The sequence below is a fragment of the Cricetulus griseus genome, chromosome 10, assembly GCF_003668045.3.
Source record: "Cricetulus griseus strain 17A/GY chromosome 10, alternate assembly CriGri-PICRH-1.0, whole genome shotgun sequence".
In the NCBI taxonomy this organism is placed as follows: Eukaryota; Metazoa; Chordata; class Mammalia; order Rodentia; family Cricetidae; genus Cricetulus; species Cricetulus griseus.
This window is the reverse complement of record NC_048603.1, coordinates 15717241-15736853: the sequence shown is the minus strand read 5'-3', so window position 1 is coordinate 15736853 and position 19613 is coordinate 15717241. Positions and strand designations below refer to the sequence as shown.

The 19613-nt window shown below is 37.5% G+C and overlaps 1 protein-coding gene across 6 annotated transcripts in view; it reads left to right on the top strand.

Moving 5' to 3' along the window:
* Nucleotides 1-19613, top strand: part of LOC100763509 (vacuolar protein sorting-associated protein 13B) — a 437125-nt gene that overhangs the window by 159788 nt on the left and 257724 nt on the right. For all 6 annotated transcript variants that reach the window (XM_027431500.2, XM_035449622.1, XM_027431502.2 and 3 more), the window contains 2 exons: nucleotides 1216-1343; nucleotides 10278-10512. In XM_027431500.2, the coding sequence (XP_027287301.1) occupies nucleotides 1216-1343; nucleotides 10278-10512 (363 nt within the window). The remainder of the gene's footprint in view (nucleotides 1-1215; nucleotides 1344-10277; nucleotides 10513-19613) is intronic.

Below are 19613 nucleotides of genomic sequence, written 5' to 3'. Positions count from 1 at the left end.
TTAAAAAATCTACTGTAAACTTCTGTGAAAATCTTTTGTATTCATCTTTCAAAACTGATTTTAATTAATTTGATATAAACCTAAAGTATGTTTAAGTTGCCACTTTCTTGTGCAAAGAGGCCCCAGTGAGTGTGAGGTTAATTATATGTTAGGAAACTCAAGGTAGGTAATTATTACATAGCAGTTCGTATCCAAACACACAAAGTTGAGCTCCAGTATTCACTCACCTACTATCATCCTACGGACCCCTCACGGGTATTTATAAAGCCATGTTTGTGTTTCAGTTTCTGTTGCTTTTTGTTTATCTGGTAGATAAGTTCTCACTAAAATTTATAAACTGTTCTAAAATATATTTGTATTATATCACACAGTTTTGGTTTATTTCCATTTTGAAGGGTATAAAATAAGTGTTTGTCAATGCCTTGAACTGTACCTCATCTTCAACTGGTAGAATTACAGTTTCTTTTTTCTTTCTTTCTTTTTTTTTTTTTTTAAGGTAGTAACTGCTCAGCATTTTCCGGTTCCCTATCACCTGTCTTCCTTTTCTCCTTCTTTCTGCCCCCTCATCTATTTTTTGCATATAATTTCCTGTTTGTAGTAACATAAGCAATTTTAAGTTTTATTTGACTCTATTAAGATAAAATACACAATTTGCGTGTTAGAAGTTTTTAAATAGCTTAATGCAATTTGTGAAATCCTATGAAAATTTTGAAATCCTGTACTTCTTGATGAAGAAAATTTTTATTAGCAGTGGAATATCTATTTTGTTATGACATAAGCCTTTTGCATACTGTAATTTTCTGTCATCATAAAATAATTTTTAATTGAGAAATACTATGCATACAGCATTTCCATCAGAAAAATTCACTGATGGGAAGACCTGTTTTCTATCACTTCATGGTGATGAGTTAGTGGTGTGTTTTTTTTGGCTTACACTTTTGTGCTGAGAAGTCAGTCCAGTTGCCGCTTGGTAAGTGTCTCAGAGGGGTGCTCCTCTGTGTAGTCACGTGGAGAACACTGCTTCCCTTCTGAAGTAGTGCAGGCCATCGCATGCTAGGCTGGCTGCTGGCAGCAAAGTGTTGTGGCACTCAGGATCTCACGCAGATGCAATGGTTTTAAGCAGAGAAAGAAACTGTCTTTGAAATACTCTCAGTATAGTTTTGTGAAATTTCAGCATATACATTTTGCTAACTGGCTAGCTGTTCTTATACTTAGAGTCCCGGCCACTCTCAGTTCCTGTGAAGGCCATGCTGCACATTCATGAAGGTTGTAGACATCCCGAAGAAAGAATGAAAGAATTTATTGGAATATTATGGAATGCAGTGAAGAGCCTCACACTACAGGTAAAATTAAATATTAGAAAAATTATGGCTCTACTTCTCATAATGTTACAGAAATTTTAGCATATTTAATAGTGCTATAATTTTTCTGACAACATTTTGGTATCTGTCTCATTACAGACTCAGAATGGTCTTAGCTCATTGCAGACAATATTTCCATATTCTATCTCATGTCCATGGTACAGTTTGCTTTTTTGCAACCAATATTATGTGAAAAATACATGTTTTATAAAAAATAAATGTATCTTGAAATGTTTATTTTAATTTAAAATAACTCATTTATTCTAAATACTGCTTCTTTTAAATATTATCGAAAAGATTTAAAAACTTAATTTCTGAGTTAGTTTTTTCTCAGATTTGGAGAAAACTATGAGTAGTATCGAATTAGTATATAAAGGCTGTTAAACATTTTCTTGATTATGAATTAAATATAAAAATTATTACTTAGCTATGTTTTTATGGACTTTAAAGTTTATTCTAATTTATTTTGACATTTTAATGCATCTAACACAATCTATTTGTTCAACCTACAGTACTTTGGGTTGGAATTTTTGTTTCAGCAAATTTGGCATTATTAAATCTAGAATGAAAAACATACTGGTTTTAATAAACATAATTTTTTCTTGAGACTTTGGGAATTTCACATCACGCACCCTAATCCTACTTACTCCCCAGTTCTGCAGTGTCTGCTCTTCACCCTTGCAGCACCTCCCCCTGCAAGAAAATAAAAAATAATAAAAATTTAATTTAAAAAAATCCCATTTTGCTCCACATCTTTGCTACTTCTCTGTCACCCATTCGTTTGTTGTGAGTGGTGGTGTTGGCAGCTGTTGTGAACCATGCAGTTTAACCTTCTGTCCAAAGAGCTTTGCCTGTAACTGTTGATGGCAATGAGTTGTTGGTCAGGTTCACAGCCTCTGGTCCGTACACCATCAATCCCAGGGACCCTCACTGAAACTCCTCTTGGATGCCCTACGGTTGCCCCGAGTCATGGAGATCCCAAGGCTGTGGTTTGAGGGGCCGGTTCCTTCACTTGCTCCAGCAGGTCACAGGTAGGGTAGGTGTTGGGTGGGCCACCGCCAAGTCCTTATCTGGGCTTGGGTGGTGATTGAGTTGGGCAGTCCTGGCCTTGGCTGGGACCACCCCCTCAGGTGGCACTCTCTCACCCTTGCCATTGGGATTATCTCTCCTGCACCAGTGGTAAGGGGTGGGGCCAGCCCTCCCAGAGCTGGGGTCCATAGAGCCAGCTTGCCATGTCGGGCAGGGCCAGCTCTCCTGTTCCAGCAGCCAGCATAGGGGCAGGGCCAGGTCTCCAGAGAAGAATGGCACCAGATGAGCATGGCTTCAGATTTCAACAGGATGATCCACATTTTGGTTTCAGCAAGTTTGGTAATATTAAATCTAGTAGGAAAGACTTCTCTTGACATTTTATATATGATAAAGTTTGGGATAAGTATCCTTTTTAGATTTTTATTTATACATGTTACATAAAATTACTTCTTGTCTGTGACATGCATGTCTTTTTTTTCTTTGTTCAGTATTGCTAATTTTTTCTAGTCAAAGTCTGACCAGAATCCTAGAAAATGAGTCTGTATAGTACATGCATGCACAGGCACAGTGACCTGAAGTGACACACCTTCTGTGGAGCCCCTCTTAGAGATCCGTTAGGACATGCTATGACTTTGTCAGGCTGCACTAGGTACTCACTGCCTTGTCCCTGATGCATTTGGAAAATAAAGCTACTTGATATTCTGTTACTTTGACAAAGTAGCAGACACAGTCAGTCTAGGAAGAATCTTTTGTTTTTGTTGACTGTTTTGAGACCTTCCTTTGTGTTGCACTTGGCTGGCTTCTTGCTTTTGCGCTTTGCTGAGCACTCCCCTGTGTCAGGAAGCTGGAGCCAAGCCGAGCTGCTCAGCTCACTGCATCTAGAAAACAGCACAAGAGGCAAGGGGCCACCTCCAGCAGCAGAGGTCCATCCCCACTGGGTGACTTCCTCCCACTAGGATCTGCTTTCTGACTAATTCAGCTATGGTTTCCTCAGTGGATCAGCCCACCATCAGGGGCCTCCAACACAGGGATTTGGGCACGTTTTGTATCCATATTATAGTGGCCCAGATGAATATTCTATGATTAATGGAAGAACCAGCTGATGCCATTCTGTGGTCTGTAGTGCAGTAGTTAAAAGAAACAACCAAGTCAGGTAGTCCATGTCACTGAGTGGGGTTTCATATTAATAGTTGTACTAACTATTACCTCCTTCTTTTCTTATCTAGTTTACAATGAATTGAACAGCATTGTAGGATTTACCTTTTTGATGCCACTTTAAGAACTTAAATGATGGGACAAGAAAAATAGTATTAAGCTATAAAGTTAGATGCCAGCTATAGAAAACAGTTCATTGTATTTCCAAACATTCCCTTTATATTGCTTAATTAGGTTCTGAATAGTATCAGAAGCTTTTATATCGACAAGTTACCAAGTATACAAATTGTGTTCTATATTATACCCAGGATAAATGAACAGGATCACATTTATCATACTGCCGGAAACAAGCAAAATAAATGAACAAAATACAAAAATCTATAGTTTCATTGGTGATCCAAATGACTCAAGTTTAAGTTAACTTCTTAACCACAGTATTTAGGGAATGACAAAGCAGTGTGTCCAGGAGGTCATTAGCAGTCTGTCTCTGATGTTTGAATAGATAGTGATAGCATTTAAACAGGAGTAGAAGAAAGCACAGTTGGATTTCATGTGTATATATGAAATGGTTGTCAGATATACTGGCATTTTAGAATATTCTTTTCTAGAGTCAGAACAGAATTATAGTAGAGATGTGATTTCGGGAATCTTCCCTTATATGCTAAAAACAAGGAGAATATGAGAAACAAGACATTCACTACTTTAGAGTAGTCATTGGGTGTGGAAATGTCCCTGAGAGAAGCTTACCAGATGCATGGGAGGGGGATGCTTGAAGGTCCATGTGATTCAATGAGTGTTGAATTTCCAAGAGTTACAGTCAGAGTTTGAATATTAACTCTGGGCTTTCTATTGCTTATGTGTGCTATGAAATATACCACTCCTTTGTAAAGTTACTTCCAATTCTAGCATTCTTGTAGGATTTTTTGTGTTTATTATGATACAATATCCTTACTAGCTTTACTTAGCTTTACTTAATCGCATTTCATTGTCAACTATGCATAAATAGAGATAATAGAAGCCATCATTTCTTCTTTTTCTATATGAAATCAGATGTAATACACATAAAGATTACTGCCCTTACCCTTTGAATCCACTGTGTATTTTATGGCTTCTCTTATTGAGTAAGTATATTGTGTATTAATTTGCATAGGATTATATCTTTGCATAAATATCTTGATTCTGACCTACAGACTTTTCTTCCTGTACTCTAATCATGGCCTTGTGTGAAACCTACTATATATATTTAAACATTTCCACACTTTAATGTATCATATAAGTTTTAGAGATAAAATTGTATATGTTTGGATAAAGTAATTAAAATCTGTTAAAATATTGTTTGGAAAGAAGGCATTCTCCATTTTCTAAGATGTTTTATAGACCAAAATGAACTCTGAACCTATCATCAGATAAAACTGGACATCATAACTTTAAATCCATGAGAAGATTATTCTCTTAGTAAAACTTTGAAGAAATAAATGTATTTGGTTTCAGAGTTTATGGAAAGTTGAGTTTGGAGCCAAAGTTGATATTTGCTAAGACCATGTTATTTCATACTTAGGGCAGAAAAACTTATGAAGTATAAATGCATTAACAATATTTGGTATAACTTATTTATTTTTTCAGTGGCAGAATAGGGCTTTTATACATCCCTGTAATGGTTATTTTGTAATACTGCTTGTTGACTTTGACATTTTTGGGGGGTTGGGATGTTTTAACAGATCATATTAAGCTCATTTGTTCTTTGCTGGTTTTCTTTATCTGGAAACCACGAGGGCCAATATTATCAGCAGTGATCTTATATTTCAGAAAGCTACAGTTTATTCTGCAAGCACATAATTAACAATGGCATAAAATTACAAAAATAGAACTGCCCTGGCCTGAACTAAGGAAGGAAAGCATTCTTATTGCTGTGGTTGAACTCAGCTGTTTTGTTCATGTATGTTGAGGTTCAGATTGGTATCCTGTAGCATTTCAGGGTTTGCCCTGTTTTCTGAGTCTCTGATCCCTCAGTTGTTCTCTGCCATTGCACAGAGAACCGCTTGTGTCTGATTTTGGTGAGACTGTTAATCGTGCTGTCTCAAGTAAAGCTCTATAAGCCAATTAAGTTAGGGCAATTGAATTCTCTCCTGGGGAAACTTCACCCTGATTGTGGCCAGTGATGAAATAATCGTATTTCTTGATGTCTGGTGAACTCCCTGACTTATCTTCAGGATCAAGTATGAGTAGACATTTTAGGACAGGCAGTTGAATAGTCAGTCACATTAATTATGAAAGCATGTTTTTATAACATTGACACTAACAGTTCTGTATGTGCATATTAGCTTCTTAGCAAGGAGAAACCCGAAATCCAACTCTGGGAATTTGTCCCCTCTCCCCCACCAAAACTGAATAGGAAAAGTATGGACGATAACCCATGTTCTTGAGGTTTTATTTTGTTTCATTTTTTATTTGAAACTCAAACTAGGCTATATTTAGATTCCATGCTCAAAATATTTCCATGAAACACGGTGCTGGCTGGATTTATGTCATCCTGACACAGGCTAGAGTCTAGAAGGAACTTCTGTTGAGAAAATGTCCCCGGCAGGTTGGCCTGTGGGCTAGTCTGTGGTATCTTCTCTTGATGGGTGATTGATGTACAAAGAAAGACCTAGCTCACTGTGGGCAGGAGATACAAGAAAGCAGGCTAAGCCAGCCATGAGGAGCAAGCCAGTAAGCAGCTCTCCTCCATGGCCTCTGCATCTGTGCCTGCCTCCAGGCTCCTGCCTTGAGTTCCAGCCCTGAACTCCCAGTGATGAACGGGGCTGGGACCTGTGAGCTGAAACATATCTGCTTCTCTCCAAGTTGCATTTGGATATGGTGTTGCATTGTATCAATAGAGACCCCAGATAATAACATAAAACGAGGAATGTAACAAATTTGGTTACAGTTCGTTTATTTGTCTTGTTGTAGCACAAACAGAAGGCTGATAATTTTGAAAGCCCATAAATATATCGGTAAATAATAACATTTTAAAGTGTGTGCATCATGTACATCTTTTTATGTCCTTGGAAGCCAATATATTTAGTCTCACAAATAGTAGAGAGTGTTTATTTGTGGGTTTAATTGTTTGGCACACGTCTAGTTGACAATCTAGTTGTCAATGTTGCATTTCCCCTAAGAAAATGGCTTATCGAATATACCACAGCTCTGTTTGAATTTGTCTGACCAGTAAGTGAATTTTATAGATTGCCCTAATAAATTTCTTCTATGTGACAAAATAGTGAACAATATAAATGAAATTATTTTAATCTCTGGTGGCAAACATAATTTAAGTATTTAACAGTTGGGTTGTTGACCTCCTGGTAAATACTAGGCACTGTGCTATGTGCTGTAACACAAATGAGTACAGTTACCTGCAGGATTCAGTGCTATGTGCTTTAGCACAAGTCAAATGGTACAGTGCTGACTTAGAGCTTATGGTCTGCTGAAAGTTTTGTAATATCCAGAGATTCTCTGAAATGCTATCAGGTAATTTTTTTTTGTACTGCTCAAAAGTCTAACATATTAATGAAGATCTCTACCACCATGCTTTTTAGTCTTTATTGTAATAATTATTTTTTAATGTCAGGCATATTTCTTTTGTCTCTGCATTTCTGAGTCCCAGATCATTGTACACTTTAAAGAGCGCATAGACGAAAAACCTCAAGTGATAGAGCTTACAATGTTCATTTTTCTCTTTAACTTTAAATTGTTTCTCAAAGAAAATTCATGTAGAGAATGTCTTGTTCTATAGCATTTTTAAATAATTGTAATTATCCCTAAATTTTTCATTTGAAATGAAGGGACGGTATTATTTGGGAACAGGAAGCCATTAACTTTTGAAGGGCACCCAGCACAGCCTTAGGAAGCACTTATATAAGAAGCGTTCTCTAAGGTGGACATTGACTAGTAAAGAGCTTTCAGATTAATGTGTAAATATTTCTCTTTAAGTGAGTCACCGTCACATTTATGCAGCACATAAATCACAAAAATTCTTTTTCTTTTCCCCTCTCACTGAAAATAGATTCTTTCCTCGTAAAATATATCCTGATTACAGTATTCCCTCCCTCTACTCCTCCCAGTTTCTCCCTCCCCCCCTCCACTCCTCCCCTCCTTTCCTCTTCTCTCCTCTCCCCTCTGGATCCACACTCCCTTTCTGTCTGTCATTAGAAGAGAACAGGCTTCTAATTTTGAAATCTCACATATAGAGCTAGAGAACGCCATGACATAGATTTGTTTTAATAACACATAAACTTGAAATTTAAGAAAAAGAATACATTGCAATAATTTCATTTGTTAGAAAATGAATACCAAACTTTTTTTTCCTTTATTCATTTACCATCTGCATCTGATACCTAAGTGCCCCTGACCTCGTAGGAATTGAACAGAGGCCGTTCTACTTGAAGAATGTGCAACAATCCCCTTACTTTCACCCATGAATGTGTTCAGTGTTGGCAAAAGAGCATGTTGCTACCAAAACTGAAACAAGATCCTTGAAACAGAAAGGGTGTTGCTATGGAAAATGAAGTAACACTGAGTGCAGCTGCAGTGCATTAATGAATAGGATATAGTTTTTTTTTTAGTTTTTATCATTTGTGTTTGGTGTGGTGCAGAGACTCCCAACCAGGTGGTTTCCATGAACAAAATCTGACCTCCGTTCTCAGGATGTCTTACTGGCAGATTACTTCATTTTCTTTCCCTTGGATTGTCAGGTCTTTACATTAATGCAGAATTTACAGCCGCACATTTATGCCCAGTAACATAAATCACTCAGAATTTTACATTAAACCACAGTTTAGACACACGGTGTAACAGTTATTCTAAGAATGTAAAAAGATTCATGTGATAGCCTCAGCGTATGGAATACATGCTACTCCATAATAATTTTGAGTGCTTTGCATTGTGTGTGCTTAGACTCTAATCAGCAGAGGAGCCCTCATCACACATATCAATCTGTGGAAAGCTTGTCTTCTAGACTTTTTAACCTGTGCATACAGGGATTTACTTTTTATTCTGTATGCATTATTATTGTCTCCATGGTATGAAATAGTTGACATTTAAGTTAGTCAAGTGGAATGCTTTATGATTTTGGAAATGAGAGTGCAATTAAAATTGTACTTCTAATCCTGACTTTGTGTATGTGGTCACATGTTTTAATATATTAAACAGAAGGCCTTATATTGTTGAGAGCAATTTTAACAAATCATCAATATCCATATGAAATGTTAATCCTTATTCATATTTTGTTCTTTTAACATGAATTAGGAAAGAATGCTCATTTAGGTTATGTCATTGTAAATTGTACAATTAAGCATCACTAGTTATATTAATTATTTAAAACATACTATTGATTCATATAAGACTATTTAGACTTAATTTTCAGTGAAGTACATTGTGATCTCGACCTGATCAACTGTTAACACTTGCAGGCTTAAATTATCTAAGCTGTAAGGTAAGGTTTTGAAACTGTTAGCAATCAGCTGACACACCATAGCATTTGTTTTGTGAAAGGTTATGTGCCATCTTCCCCCCCTGGATTCAGTAGTTGTCCATACCCAGCAATGTGAAGCCAACATAAATGTGGATATTGACTTGTAGGTCAATGAATCATTTATTGTATCAAGGAAACCTAAGTAGAATTCCATGCTCTCAAGAAATACATTACCTTGAAAGAAGGGATATTGCTATACCTATCATTATCCTTCATAAAATTTAGTAACTGTGCTAACATAATTACCTGAAGTATTCCAAGACTTAATAAGCAATACAGTTTCCACCATACCTTTCAAATCACATATTTGTCACATAATTTCTACAGGAGCTAACAAGTTGTAGTTTATATTTGTTTAACAAAATAACTCAGATATGCTAGACTTTGAAGGAATATTATAACCACATATAAAATATTATTTTATAACCAACTAAGAATAACAGAACTTAATCTTCACTGCTTCTGAATTTAAAAAGCAAACAAATGTCAGTGAGTTTTGCATTTGGGCCTAATTTGGTCCTAATTTGTATAGGTCTGGTGAGTAAAGAACTATAGAATTAAACATTTTATGTAAAATCACAATTTACATAATAACTTGAAGACTACAATGAGAAAAGCTCTTTGATTTCTAAGACTTTTCATTATACCATGTGTAATACATATGACACACACACACACACACACACACACACACACACACACACACACAAGCACGCACGCACGCATGCACACACGCACACAGACAGCCTCTTAGGGTGTATACATAAAGTTTGTTACAGAGGCACCTTGTTTTAATGGTTGTTTAGAGCTGTGAACTGAGTCTGTTAAGTCTGTGTTTATCTATTTTGGTAATTTTAGTAATTTTAAAATAGAGGGACCTGAATGGGCGTAGAGTCAGCATTATTTAAAACTATGTGTGCTGTTATCTGATTGCTGTTAACCAGATCTGATGAACTTGAGAAGCAGGGGTGTCTGTGTTCATTTCCCAGCTAGATCATGACTCTTGAAAGGAAGTAGTGAAGGGACAGCTCCAACTTTGATCTCCTGTCACCCATGCTTTGATCAAGTTTATAGCTTGTTGGATTTTTTAAGTAAAACAACTCATAAAGACACACACAGGGCGTGTTTCCATTTTTTTACTTCGTTACTTATTGTGAAGATATTAGTAGTTTAAATGTGTGTCTGATCTGACCCAAATATTTTAATTCTCTTCTCCTTTCTAGCTTGATGTACAGTCTTGCTGTGTGTTCATCCCAAATGACAGCCTCCCTTCCCCAAGCACGATCGTCTCTGGTGACATCCCTGGGACAGTGAGAAGTTGGTACCATGGACAAACCAGCACACCAGGGACACTTGTCCTGTGTTTGCCGCAGATAAAGATCGTCAGTGCTGGTCACAAGTGCCTGCAGCCTCTACAGGAGATTCCCTTTGTCATCCCGAGGCCCATCCTGGAAGAGGGTACATTAAACGTTTTCCACACTGTGATTTTATGCTGGCAGTTATAGGGGTCCCCCACCCATTTTAATTTTAGCCAAATGAGAGCTTTGGCTGCATGCATGTCTATGCACCACCTACGTGCAGAGTCCAGAGAGATCAGAAGGGTGCATTGAATATGCTGGACTGGAGTCACAGACAGTCGTGAGCTAACAAGTGGGTGCTAGGACTCGAACTCTGGTTCTCTGGAGGAACAGCCAGTGTTGTTATCCATGCGGGTGTCTCTCCTGCCCCGTTTTGTTTTTGATATATTAGTATACATGTGAGCCCACCTCTACATGAAGATTTATTATAATTGTACTGTGTACCAGTATATTTTGTTGTTGTCATGCTTTTAAATTATTTATATATGTAAATTATCTATAAATATGGAATATATGATTAGAAAAATACAAACAGGAAATATTAGGATGAAAGTTGGTTTGAGTTTATTTTAGTTTTAAAGACTTTTTATGAACTTTAATTTTATTCCTTCCCCTTCCTCAACTCCTCCCAGGTTATCACTGCCTCTTTACCCTCTACCCGCCTAACTCGTGCTTTTTCTCAAAAAAAAAAAAAAAAAAAAAGACAAAATAAAAAAAAAACAAGAAAACAACAAAAAGGAAAATCAAAACTAACAAAAAGAAAATCAATGGGAGAAAAGAATACCAAAACAGAACAGAGAGAGCCTGTTTGGTGTCAGTCAACTACTCATTGGCATGGGACCTGCCCCGGAGAGTGGTTGGTAGACCTACTGACACTCCATTGGGGAAAAAAGGATTTTCTCATTCCCAGTAGGTACCAATTGCAGAGCCTCTTGTGTAGGCCGGGAAGGTGCTCACTTCTCCTTTTCAGTGCTAGGATTTTGTCTGGTTTTTCAGCCTGTGCAAGTCTTGAGGGTCATGTCACCTGCCACGTGATCTTAACGTGTGCCAGTCCCGTTGTGTGGAAGACGATATTCCTGTGGACTCTCCCACCACCTTCGGCTCTTAGTCTGTCCTCTTCCTCATAGATCCCTGATCCTTGAGGGGAGGGTTTTAATGAAGACATCCCAGCGGGTTTGAGTGCTGCAGAGTCTCACTCTCTGCTCATTGTTCACTTGTAGACCTCGCTGTTACTTCCCGTTGGCTGCAAGTAGAAGCTTCTCAGGTGATGGATGGATGATGCCCAAGTCTATGGGTATAGCAGTATGTCACCAGGAATCTTTTAGCTGTGTTCAGTGTATATTATTAGGATGCAAGAGTAGGAATTATAGTATTTGGACTGCTGTGTATTCTGTCTATAGCCAGAAAGCAGATAGCCTGTGTATGCTTTAGCTCCCAGTTTGATGTTCCGTTCTCTGCCTTCTTGAAATGAAAGGTCTGTTCAAATTTTCTTTTTGGATCTAGTAATAGGATGTACTAAAAGGAGGGTTTTTTAGAAGTTCCCTTTGCCTCGTCTTTGTCTTGAGCAGGCCTTCTTTCTCTGGCATCTTGGACACATTCAGGCTTTCCACTTTGAATCTGGGTACAGGACCGCTCCCCTGCCCCCATCTTGTGGTGCTGAGAATCCATGTCAGATCCTTGTACACACCATGCAAGTGCTCTGCTCGTAAACATGGTGTTATGCTCAACTAGTGAGTTGCAGAGACTCTTTTTCTCAGGTATAGAATAAACTTTGTAAGGTTTAACTGTTTTTCCCTGTGTCCATCTTACTGAGGTTCATTAATATTTGTGTAGCTACTTTAAAGATGTAACCCCCATGCCACAAAGTTCTGTTTAAATTACATAATTTAATATTGTTCAGTGTGTTCAGAATTTTGTGCAATTATCACTGTTGTCGAATTTAGAATATTTTAATTTCCTACAAAACACATACTGTATTGGACATTACTCTCCATTCCTTCTCATCTCAGCCCATGGCAATTATTAATCTGCATTATATCTGTATAAATTTAGTGTTTTGGATTCTTCATATAAATGGAATCATAGTGAGTGGTCTTCTGTGACTAAAATTTTATAATCATTGATGTTTTAGTAGGTCTCATTCTTTTGGATGTTAGGCTTAACACCACGTAGTTTGTAGTTGTCTCTTTCCTAGCCTTCTTTTCCTTCCTTTTCACCCCCTCTCATTACAGTCCTTAACCTGAGTTAATTATTTTTGTTCAGCCTGTGGTTTCCCTTCTCAGGTGTGGAGAATAGATGTGATGCCTGTCTTACTCTTGGCTCAGTTGGATCATCTAGCATTGCACGTGGAAAGAATTGACCTAACTATAATACCTCTAGTCTGTATGCGGTTTTCACACAATTCTTCCCCCCATCTTTTTTTTTAATAATTTATTGTTTACATTCCTATCCCAGTTCCCCCTCCCTCCTTTCCTCAGGCTCCCCCACAACCTCCCATCTGCTCCCCAGAGAGGGTGAGGCCTCCCCTAGGAAGTCTACTAAGTCTGTCCCATCACCTCCTTGAGGCAGGACCAAGGCCCCTCCCCACCCCACACCCCTGTGTCTAGGCTGGGCAAGGCATCTCTCCATATAGCATGGGCTCCACTAAGTCAGTCTGTGCATTAGAGTCAGATCTTGAACCCACTGCCAGTGGCCTCATTTCACACAATTCTTAGTCAATGCTGTTTGGAAGTCCATTGCTAACTCAAACAGGGTCTGTTCTTTATGAAGAGACTTTCTAGAAAGTTTCAGAAATGATTAATGGGATGCAGTGGAAGCTATCCAATGAGAGATTTGAGTCTCGTTCTGTACTCACTGACTTTTAAAGTTCCAGGTGTGGGATTCTATGCTGAAATGTGTCATCTGGTTTCAGATGTGGTGGGAAGAGATGGCCTCTGCTGTAGGCAGATTGAGTCTATGGAGAGTGTTTGGTCAAAGTCAACATCTTGGGTTTCATTGGGGAGCACTTGCACTGAGCCTTGCAAATGTAATTTGCTACATCCAGCCAACACCTCTTCGCAGATGGGTTTCTACCCTGTGCCTAGCAGAGGTTTGTTATTTCTTCTTTGAAAGAGTTGCCTGTGACTTTAATAAAATATTTTGACAGAAATGGAATATTGAGATCATTTGTAATTTAAAACCTTGCTGTTGTTGGATATAGTGAATTTCAGTAGAAACTGATGTGGAATTGCTCAGCATCTGTATACAACCTAAAGATTCTTTCTCCTTGTTGTATTCACTCTATTGGTTTATATTCAGTGTTGCATTTGAGTTGTTGAAAACCATTTCATAGTCAACTTCTATCAGTTATGAAGATGGTGTGCTATTGCAGTGTTTTGTTTTTCCTTCCTTCTAGGCTTGTTTGATTTAATTCTTAAATTATGTGTACAAATAGAGATCCTTGGACTCTCAGATGAAAACTTCTAATCTTCTTTTGGTGGTGATATTCTTAAATGTCTTGGAAATGACGATGCACACTTTACAAATGATGTTAGATGTTAGGCTGTTCCTGAGCCCAGGTTAGCACGGCGCTTACAGTCCTCTCGGGTCAGCCTCCCAGTGATGAGGTTAGATGGGGGTTTTCACATCTCTTGTGGTTCAACTTTTGGACCACCTCAGTCTGGCTTCCATGGCTGTCGAGGCCCTATCATCTTCTTATCCACATTCAGCCTGCTCCATCCTTTATTAATCTGTGGGTTCCGTAGCTCCCAAATGCTAACATGGATTCTTGTTCCATCTACTCCGTGCTACCCAAGTCTGCATTCCCAAATGTCTAAAACATTTACATCAGAACAAAACCCAGTGTGACAGAACTTAATGCTTACATAGTTTCCTGATCACATTTTAAAAAATTCATTTTCTTCTTGGACGTTAAGAAAAAAGTAATGTTTTTCCTGTTTGTTTTTTATATTTTAAAATCATTATAAAATGTCTTTGATACTGTGTGACACTTAATTTTAGGTTCACAACACAATCAAGAGGTAATTATAGACATACCCTGTATGTTTCCTCCCCCTCCACATCCACTTTCCATATCACAGACCTGAATGCTATGTTGGCTACAATTGATCGGCCTATTGAGACACCATTATTTCTCAAAATTTGTAGTTTACTTTAGCACTGTCTTTTGGTGATATATATCAGACAAATGTTATCCTTTACTTTACAGCTAATATCCACTTAAAAGTGAGCACCTACCATGTTTATCTTTGTGGGTCTTGGTTACCTCACTTAGGATGATCTTTTCTAGTTCCTTTCATTTGCCAGGAAATTTCATGGCGTCATTATTTTTAACAGCTGAGTAATATCCCATTGTGTAAATTTACCACATTTTCTTTATCCATTCTTCTGTTGAGGGACGTTTACGTTGCTTTCAGATTCTGGCTACTATGAATAAAGCTGCTATGAACAAACTTGAGCAAGTGTCCTTGTGGTATGATTGAGCATCCTTTGGATTTATGCCCAAGAGCAGTATAGCTGGGTCTTGAAATAGATTGATACCTTTTTTTTTTTTTTTTTTAAGAAACTAACATTGATTTCCAAATGGGCTGTGCAAGTGAGCTCTCCCACCAGCAGTGGAGAAGTATCCCCTCACTCCACGTTCCGGTCAGCATGAGGTCTCACTTGTGGTTTTGGTCTTAGCCATTCTGACAGGTGTAAGATGGAATCTGAGAGTTGTTTTGATTTGCATTTCCCTGATGGCAAACAATGTTGAGCATCTCCAGTGTCTCTCAGCTATCTGCGACTCCTCTGTTGTCTGTGTCACCCCATTTTTAAATTGGATCATTTGCTTTGTTAATGTCTTGTTTCTTGAGTTCTTTATATATTTTGGATACCAGCCCTCTGTCAGATGTTAAGTTGGTAAAGGTAGACATTCTGTGAGCTATGCTTCTGTCCTCTTGATCGTGTCCTTTGCCTTACAGAAGCTTTTCAGTTTCAGGAGGTTCCATTTATTGATTGTTGATCTTACTGCTTTAATGATTGGTATTCTGTTCAGGAAATATTCCCCCATGCCGACGGCTCAAAGCTCTTCCCCACTTTCTCTTCTGTCAGGTTCAGTCTAACTTTATGTTGACGTCTTTGATCCACTTGGACTTGAGTTTTGCGCACGGCAATAGATATGGATCTATTTGTATTCTTCACATGCTGACATCCTGTCACACCAGCACCGTTTATTGAAGGTGATTTCTTTTTTTTTTTTCCTGTTATATAATTTTGACTTCTTGTCAAAAATGAAGTGTCGGTAGGTGTGTGGTTTTACGTCTGAGTCTTCGAATTAATTCCATTGCTCTGCCTGCCTGTTTTTATGCCAGTGCCATGTGCATTTTATGACTATTGCTCTGTGATACACCTTGAAATCCAGGATGGTGATATCTCCAGAAGTTCTTTTATTGTTTAGGATCATTTTAGCTACCCTGCGTTATTTGTTTTTCCTCATGAAGTTGAGTATTATTCTTTCGAGGTGTGTAAAGAATTGTGTTGGGATTTTAATGGGGATTGCATTGAGTCTGTAGATTGCTTTTGGGAAAATGGCCATTTTTACTATGTTAATCCTACTGATCCATAAGCATGGGATATATTCCCAATTTTCTGATGTCTTTGCCAATTTCTTTCTTCAAAGACTTGATGTTCTTGTCATATAGGTCTTTTGTTTGTTTGGCTAGAGTTACCCCAATATATTTTATGTTATTTTTGGCTGTTGTGAAGGGTGATATTTCTCTGAATTTTTTCTCAGCCTGTTTGTCATCTTTATATAGGAGTGCTAAAATTTCAACTACTGAATTGAAATTGAATAGATTTGGAGAGAGAGGACAGCCTTGTCTTGTCCCTGATTTTAGTGGAATTGCTTTGAGTTTCTCTCTATTTAGTTTGATGTTGGCTATTGGCTTGCTGTATATTGCCTTAATTATGTTTAGGTATGTTCCTGTTATCCCTGATCTCTCCAAGACCTTTATCATGAAGGGCTGTTGGATTTTGTCAAAGGCTTTTTCAGCATCCAATGAGTTGATCATGTGGTTTTTCTTTTTCAGTTTGTTTATATGGTGGATTGCGTTGACAGATTTTCATATGTTGAAGCATCCCTGTGTCTCTGAGATGAAGCCCACTTGATCGTGGTGGATGACCCTTTTGATGTGTTCTTGGATTAGATTTGTCAGTATTTTGTTGAATATTTTTGCTTCAATGTTCATGAGGGAAACTGGTCTGTAATTCTCTTTCTTTGTTGATTCTTTGTGTGGTTTGGGTATTAGGGTGACTATGGCCTCATAAAATGAATTTGGCAATGTTCCCTCTGTTTCTGTTTTGTCAAATAATTTGAGGATCATCGGTGTTAGCTCTTTTTTGAAAGTCTGGTAGAGTTCTGTGCTAAAGCCATCAGGCTCTGGGCTTTTTTGAGGTTGGAGTATTTGAATGACTACCTCTATTTCCTTGGGTAGTATAGGTCTATATTTAAATTGCTTACCTGATCTTGCTTTAACTTTGGTAAGTGCTATCTGTCAAGAAAATTGTCCCTTTTTTTTTTTTTTTTTTTTTTTTAAGGTTTTCCAACTTTGTGGAGTACAGGTTTGTGAAGTATGTCTTAATGATTCTCTGGATTTGGGGGTGTTTGTTATTATATCCTCATTTTTGCTTCTGATTTGGTTAACCTGAATATTCTCTCCCTGCCTTTTAGTTAGCTTGGATAGGGTTTGTCTGTCTTGTAAATTTTTTCAACAAACCAACTCTTGGTTTCATTGATTCTTTGTATTTCCTGCCATGTCCTCGTCTTGTGTTTGCTTCTTTGTGTTCTAGAGCTTCAAGTGTGCTGTTAAATCTCTTGTAGGGAATCTCTCCAAGTTCTTTATGCAGACACGTAATGCTATGAACTTTCCTGTTATCTCTGCTTTCATTGTGTCCCATAAGTTTGGCATGTTGTGCATTCATTTTCATTGAGTTCTAGTAGTCTTTAATCTCTTATTTCTTCCATTAGTAATTCAGTGGAGCGTTGGTCAGCTTCCGTGAGTTTGTAGACTTTCTGTAGTTTCTGTTGTTGTTGAAATCCAGTTTTAATCCTTGGTGATCTAATTATGTCACACACAGCTTCACTGGCATTCATATATATTTTATTTCAGTTTTCTGTATCTCTCTCTCCCGCCTTCCTCATCTTTCCTACTATTGTAATTTAAATTTTTATTTTATTTTTCTTTATGGTAGAATAAAATTCCTTTCTGCATGTGTACCAGATTTTCTTGATCAACTTCCTTGTTAATGGGCATCTAGGGCTATTTCTCGTCTTTGCTATTATTAATGTAGCTGCTATAAGAATGGATGTATAAGACTGGAGAGATTGGTTAAGAGCACTTAGTGCTCTTGCAGAGGACCTGGGTTCAATTCCCAGCACCGACATGGTAGCTCATAACTGACTGTAGCTCCAGTTCCAGGGAACATAACACCTTCACACCAATATACATAAAATAAAAAGCTAAAAAAAATTTTAAATGTATGTACGAGATCTGTGTTCAATGTACAATTTTTGTGGTTTATGCCTAAGAGTGGCAGAGCTCAGTGATATGGTATTTCTATTTTTAGTCTGTTAAATGAATTAAATTCAATGGATTTATTTTTGGTAGATAATATGCATTTATTAGTTTGTCAATTTCTTCTGTTATTTACATATTTTGCTCATATATGTTTTCAAGTTGTTCCATAGTGATCATCTATATTTTATTGGAATCAGTTGTAATATCTTCATTTTCACCTCCAATTTTACAAATTTGTGTTCTCTTGCTTTCTTTACTTAATTTGGGCAGGGCTTTGCTAATCTTATTAATTTTTTTTTAAATAACTCTATTACTAAGACTGTCCCTAATCCTTAGTGTATGCTAATGTTTGTTAGATCGGAGTTTGACTTGTTTTTCTAGAACTTTAAATTAAATCTATTAAGTTGTTTATGTGAGGTTTATGTTCTTTAATATGTGTATTTATGGATATGAACTTCATTCTTTGGATAGCATCAGATATATCCCAAATTCTCTGTCAGGTGGTACTATTATTTTCCTTTGATTCTTGGTGTGTGTGTGTGTGTGTGTGTGTGTGTGTGTGTGTGTGTGTGTGTACACAGGTCTATCTATCTGTCTGCCCATCCATCCATTTGCCTGTCTGTCTATTGTCTCTTTCTTTGAGAAAGTCTCACTATGTAGTTCTTGCTGTCCTGAACCTCACTGTGTAGACCAGGGTGGCTTCAAACTCACAGACATCTTTCTGCCTCTGTGTCCTGAGTGCTGGGATTAGAGTGCCCCGTCATACCCAGTCACTACTCTTGTTTTAAAAGTAAACATATATCTAATAATAATGCGTTGTAGATATATAATTAACCATTTTAAAATGGTTTTATAGGATTCATGACAGTTACCACGATACCAATGAACTCATTGTTTCCATCACTGCAAAGTAGCAAGTATCCCCTTTCTACCTCTTGGCACAGGCAACCACTGACCTGCTTTCTTTTTCTATAAGATTGACAGCTCTAGACATTTTCAATAAACGGCAATCATACAGCATTCTTTTTATATCTGATATTGCACACCTTGCATGAGAAATATTTTTTGAGCTCTGCATATCAAGCCGCAAGTGTTAGCATTTTTTTATTGGTAGGGAGCATATCATCCTATGTTAATGTCACATTTCTTCATGTTTACCAGTTGATATTGGTTGAAGTGTTAACAGTTTTTGCCTGTTGTCAACAATGCTGTTATGAATATTTGGATATACATACACTAGTGTGTAACTGTCCTTGCTGTCCTGGGACTCCCTCTATAGACCAGGCTGGCCTCAAACTCACAGAGATCCGCCTGCCTCTGCTTCCTGAGTGCTGGGATTAAAGGCGTGCGCCACCACTGCCCGTCTCAATCTTTGACTTATGTATTTATTTTTGTCTCTGAATGTTAATTTCAGTTCTCAGAATGTACATTTTCTTTTGAAGACAATCTGTGTGCTAAGACCATGAAGTAATATTAATTAATATTAATATTATTTTTTTAAGATAATATAGCATAACCAATTTCAATTTATTAGTCTGATACTGAATCAGAATTTTTTTCTAAGATTAGTACCAATGTCAACTGTGATGTTTTTAATTTAAAAAATTTAAATGTGATCCTCTTCCATAAAACCAATCACCACTTA